The sequence below is a fragment of the Chrysemys picta genome, chromosome 1, assembly GCF_011386835.1.
Source record: "Chrysemys picta bellii isolate R12L10 chromosome 1, ASM1138683v2, whole genome shotgun sequence".
NCBI classification, from domain to species: Eukaryota; Metazoa; Chordata; order Testudines; family Emydidae; genus Chrysemys; species Chrysemys picta.
The window spans coordinates 305,221,068-305,227,099 of NC_088791.1; the positions used below are offsets into that span (position 1 = coordinate 305,221,068).

The window sequence follows — 6,032 nt, forward strand, 5'->3', positions numbered from 1 at the left end:
TCCCTCTTGTGTGGAGCAGCTGAGCTCTATCCCCTCTACGGTTGTTTTTTAAACCCTTTGCGTCAGGCATGGTTATGCATGCATTCTTCCTCAAGTCCCTTCCAGACCCCACTTCTAGTAATTTATAATTCCCCCCCCCCCATCCAGTCCATAGCATATGAGGAGTTCACTGAGTAAAACAAACAGATAAAGGTCACCTTCCTGCTCTCTCCCTTATTTTATGAGAGAGGGGAATCCGAGTGAAAGGAAAAGTAGCCTGTCTCTCAGGCAGTCTTTCTGGATTTAGCTCTTTGGCTGAGGCCTGGTCTACACTACGACTTTAATTCGGATTTATCAGCTTTAATTCGAATTAACCCTGTAACCGTCCACACAACGACGCTATTTAATTCGATGTAAAGGGCCCTTTAAATCGATTTCTGTACTCCACCCCAACGAGCGGAGTAGCGCCAAAATCGATTTTAGCAATTCGAATTAGGGTTAGTGTTGCCGCAATTCGATGGTATTGGCCTCCGGGAGCTATCCCACAGTGCATCATTGTGACCGCTCTGGACAGCAATCTGAACTCGGATGCACTGGCCAGGTAGACAGGAAAAGCCCCGCGAACATTTGAACTTCATTTCCTGTTTGCCCAGCGTGGAGAGCACAGGTGATCACAGATACCTCATCAGCACAGGTAACCATGCAGGCTGATAATCGAAAAAGAGCACCAGCATGGACCGTGAGGGAGGTACTGGATCTGATCGCTGTATGGGGAGAGGATTCAGTGCTTGCAGAACTTCGTTCTAAAAGACGAAATGCAAAAACTTTTGAAAAAATTTCCAAGGGCATGATGGAGAGAGGCCACAATAGGGACTCTGAGCAGTGCCGCGTGAAGGTCAAGGAGCTCAGACAAGCCTATCAAAAAACAAAGGAGGCAAACGGTCGCTCCGGGTCAGAGCCGCGGACATGCCGCTACTACGCCGAGCTGCATGCAATTCTAGGGGGGGCTGCCACCACTACCCCACCTTTGTTCGTGGATTCTGGGTCGGGGATAGTCTCGACGCCTGAGGATTCTGCCGATGGGGTAGAGGAGGAGGAGGAGGAGGAGGAGGAGGATGAGCTTGCAGAGAGCACACAGCACTCCCTTCTCCCCAACAGCCAGGATCTTTTTATCACCCCGACTGAAGTACCCTCCCAAGCCTCCCAAGCCAGTACCCAAGACTCTGACCCCATGGAAGGGACCTCAGGTGAGTTTACCTTTTAAAATATAAAACTTGTTTTAAAAGCGAACGGTTTTTAATGATTACTTTGCCTGACTTTGCATTCGCGGTCAGTTCAGCTACTGGAAAAGTCTGTAGCTACTGGAAAAGTCTGTTAACGTGTCTGGGGATGGAGCGGAAATCCTCCAGGGACATCTCAATGAAGCTCTCCTGGAGGTACTCCGAAAGCCTTGCCAGAAGGTTTCTGGGCAGTGCATCTTTATTCCCTCCTCCATGGTAGGACACTTGACCACGCCATGCTTGCAGCAAGTAATCTGGTATCATTGCCTGACAAAGCCTGGCAGCGTATGGTCCCGGTGTTTGCTGGCATTCAAGCAACATCCGTTCTTTATCTTGTTGTGTAATCCTCAGGAGAGTGATATCACTCCTGGTAACCTGGTTGAAATACGGGAACTTAATTAAGGGGACAGAGGTGGCCGTTCCTACTGGGCTGTTTGCCTGTGGCGGAAAATAAATCCTTCCCTGCAGTTAGCCAAGCGCAGATGGGAAATTGGCCCTGAGTTTTTCACGTTTGGCTAGCAGGGATCTTCCCTGTTACCAGCCATGCGGTGGGGGGAGGGTACCGTGATCATCCCAGAGAATTCATGGCGAGGGGGGGGGGGGGTCGGCGGCAGCGGGGGGGGGGGTAGTTTGGTGCCTGCAGGGATCTTCCCTGATACCAGCCACGCGGTGGGGGGAGGGTACCGTGATCATCCCAGAGAATTCATGGCGAGGGGGGGGCGGCGGCGGGGGGGGGGGGGTAGTTTGGTGCCTGCAGGGATCTTCCCTGATACCAGCCACGCGGTGGGGGGAGTGGTACCGTGATCATCCCAGAGAATTCATGGCGAGGGGGGGGGGGGGTTAGTTTGTTTTCTGGTGCTGCTGAATGTTAACAGAAAAACCGCAGCACTCTACTTGCCTGAAGGGGCCCAGACAAGCCCCACCACACTGCCCCCCCCAACTGGCTGAGATTGGCCAGGCTTCTGCAGCACTCTACAAGCTATGCTTGGTATGTGGGAAAGCACGGCGCAGAAGCTTACCATGGCCGCATGCAAGCCGAATTCTGTTGCCCAGACCTGTGATCTCTAGCAGCAAAGCCACAGGCACTCAGCATTAAGAGGCAAAATGCGACCTTGCACAGAAATCACATGTGCTATGTAATGTGAACAGTGTTGGTCACCGTGAAAGAGTATAAGCATTGTTCTGCAAAATGTAGCTTTTAAAACAATTCTCTCTTTTTTCCCCTCCCTACAGCAGCTGCAAATTCCTCAAGCCTCCCTCCTCCATCCCGAAGGTTATCACAGATAAGGCGTCGTAAGAAGAAGACGCGAGACTAGATGTTTTCTGAAATTATGCAATCCAGCAGGAGTGACAGAGCTCATCTGAATGAGTGGAAGGAAACAGTTTCAAAGTATAGGAAAGAAGTCAGTGAACATGAGGACAGGAGGGACCAACGTGAGGACAGGAGGGACGATCGAGATGAGAGATGGCGGCAGGAAGACCAGAGAATGAAGGATGCAACGCTGGGGCTGCTCCGGCGTCTGGTGGAGGTTCAGGAACGGCTGCTGGAAAACAGACTGCCGCTTCAGCCCCTGTTCCACCCTCCCCCCTCCCCATGTTCCGTATCCTCCTCACCCAGACGTGTAAGAACGCGGGGGGGGGGGGGAGGCTCCGTACACCTTCCCATTCCACCCCAGTAGACAGCCCAAGCAAAAGGCTGTCATTTTTTTAACCTTTTCTTTGTGGCTTTTTCCTTCCCAGCAATCCTCCTCCCAAATACCACCCGGGTTCCCTCCCTCTTTTTCTAATCTATTAATAAAGAATAAATGATTTTTAAATGATAGTGACTTTATTTGGTTTGAAAGAAAGCTGGGGGAAGGGGCAGGGTGGGTTCCTTACAGAAAATCAGTCAGTAAAGGGGGAGGGTTTTCATGAAGGAGAAACAAACAGATATTTCACACGGTAGCCTGGCCAGCCATGAAACTGGTTTTCAAAGCTTCTCTGATGCACAGCGCTTCATGGTGTGATCTTCTAATCGCCCTGGTGTCTGGCTGCGCGTAATCAGCAGCCAGGCGATTTGCCTCAGCCTCCCACCCCGCCATAAAGGTCTCCCCCTTACTTTCACAGAGATTGTGGAGCACGCAACAAGCAGAAATAACAATGGGGAGATTTCTTTGGCTGAGGTCAGAGCGAGTCAATAATGAACGCCAGCGACCTTTTAAACGGCCAAATGCACATTCTACCACCATTCTGCACTTGCTTAGCCTGTAGTTAAACAGCTCCTGACTCCTGTCCAGGCTGCCTGTGTATGGCTTCATAAGCCATGGCATTAAGGGGTAGGCTGGGTCCCCAAGAATAACTATGGGCATTTCAACATCCCCAACGGTTATTTTCTGGTCTGGAAAGTAAGTCCCTTGCTGCAGCCCTTTAAACAGAGTAGTGTTCCTGAAGACGCGAGCGTCATGAACCCTTCCCGCCCAGCCCGCGTTGATGTTGGTGAAACGTCCCTTGTGATCCACAAGTGCTTGCAGCACCATTGAAAAGTACCCCTTGCGGTTTATGTACTCGGTGGCTTGGTGCTCCGGTGCCAAGATAGGGATATGGGTTCCGTCTATTGCCCCACCACAGTTAGGGAATCCCATTGCAGCAAAACCATCCACTATAGCCTGCACATTTCCCAGAGTCACTAACTTTCGTAGCAGCACCTGAGTGATTGCTTTGGCTACTTGCATCACAGCAACCCCCACAGTAGATTTGCCCACTCCAAATTGATTCCCGACTGACCGGTAGCTGTCTGGCGTTGCAAGCTTCCACAGGGCTATCGCCACGCGCTTCTCAACTGTGAGGGCTGCTCTCATCTTGGTATTCTGGCGTTTCAGGGCAGGGGACAGCAAGTCACAAAGTTCCATGAAAGTGCCCTTACGCATGCGAAAGTTCCGCAGCCACTGGGAATTGTCCCAGACCTGCAACACTATGCGGTCCCACCAGTCTGTGCTTGTTTCCCTTGCCCAGAATCGGCGTTCCATGTATAGAATCTGCCCCATTAACAACATGATCTCCAAAGCACTGGGGCCTGTGGTTTCACTGAATTCTGTGTCCGTGTCCATGTCCTCATCATGCTTGTCGCTGCGCTGCCGCCGCCGCTGCCTCCTCTCCTCGTTTTTCTGGTCCTGGCTGAGCATAAACTCCACGAGAACGCGCGAGGTGTTTACAATATTCATGAGTGCTGTCTTGACCTCAGCGGGCTCCATGCTTGCCGTGGTATGGAGTCTGCAGTGTTCACCCACCCAGGAAAAAAGGCGCGAAAATGGTTGTCTGCCGTCCGTTGCTTTCATGCAGGGAGTGAGGGAGGGAGGAAGTGAGGCTGTACCCAGAACCACCTGCGACGATGTTTTTTGTCCCATCAGGCACTGGGATCTTAACCCACAATCCCAATGGGCGCGGGAGACTGCGGGAACTATGGGATAGCTATGGAATTGCTACCCACAGTGCAACGGTGCAGAAATCGACGCTAGCCCCGGTACTTGGACGCACACCACCGAATTACTGTGCTAGTGTGGCCGCACTCATTTCGACTTTATACAACCTGTTTCTCAAATCCGAATTATCTAAATTCGGATTAATCCTGTAGTGTAGACATACCCTGAGTCTAATCAGTGGGGTCCATTGTCTTTTAGTGGAGCCTTCTTCCAGCCCTTCCTCTTTGGGCATGTTGCTTTGTAGCTGGTCTGCACAGCTTTGGGAGCAGAGAGGCCTGCAACTGTCTCTCTCTTGGCTGATCTGTCTCTGTTGTCAGCCATCTCTGGGATGGAACAGCCTTTCTCCTGTCCACTGCCCTTTTCTGTGGCATGTCTTCCCTTTCTAAGTTGTCCCCGCCCTTCAGACAGAACAAGCCTTGCAGATGCATCTCATTAGAGCTGAACAGGCCCAGAAGAGCTTGTTAGTTACCCCTACACAGAGTGAGGGCATGTCCTATCACATGCCTCTAAATCCTTATTTGTTATATAGGTCCACATTGTCATTCTGAACTAGGGTCCTGATTCTGCTCCCATTTACACCAGTGCACAATGAAGTAATTCCACTGAACTCAACTGAGTAATACCAGTATGAAAATGATGTAACAAAAGGAAAGTCAGGCATAATGTGCTGCTTTTTTCTGTAGATATAAGAACCACATGCTTCAGTGAAAACAAAATTTACATTGATTTTGGACTAGATTGGTAATAGGATTAAAAGACTTTCCCCTCTAGGTTACTGGTTTCATTGCAATCTATGACGGTAGTGAGCAAAAATCATTACCATCTAATTGTTATTCAGTTGATTATGGGAAACTAGTGATCTTGAATCAGTTCCCAGCAGGTGTGTGGTCATATCACAGAAACCACGGTAATTAGTACTAAATGGTAGCTTTGTTGGTAGTTTCAGCAGAAAGGCTAAGGAATGTGTCATGGAGACAACTATCCTTCCGTGCCAAGAAAAGTTTGCTCAAAATCAATAAAGGCACCTTGATTGGGTAGTATGAGGAAGCATGCACTGTCAGTGCCTATGCTTTATCAGCCAGGTGGCTAAATAGAGGATTTCTGCCCTCAATGTTATACATTTAGTACTTTTCACAAATACTGAAATTGTTTTTGTATATCTGTATATTCTGCCCTTAAGAACAGCGTAAGAAGTATCCATTTTTGAAGGTTTCATATGCAAAAGGCAAAACTAAACAACAAAATTATGCCTTTCTCCTGTCCACTAAATGACAAAATTATGGATTATTAGGGGATTTAACTTTTTAGATAAAGG

The 6,032-nt window shown here is 49.5% G+C and overlaps 1 protein-coding gene across 1 annotated transcript; it reads left to right on the forward strand.

Annotated features, from left to right (window-relative positions):
- The first annotated feature begins 301 nt into the window (after positions 1-301).
- On the forward strand, positions 302-2,808 carry LOC135980889 (myb/SANT-like DNA-binding domain-containing protein 2). The gene is made up of 2 exons (XM_065581341.1): positions 302-1,226; positions 2,493-2,808. The coding sequence occupies exons 1-2, from the start codon at positions 680-682 to the stop codon at positions 2,573-2,575; spliced, it is 630 nt and encodes a 209-aa protein (XP_065437413.1). The 5' UTR covers positions 302-679; the 3' UTR covers positions 2,576-2,808.
- The last annotated feature ends 3,224 nt before the right edge of the window (positions 2,809-6,032 follow it).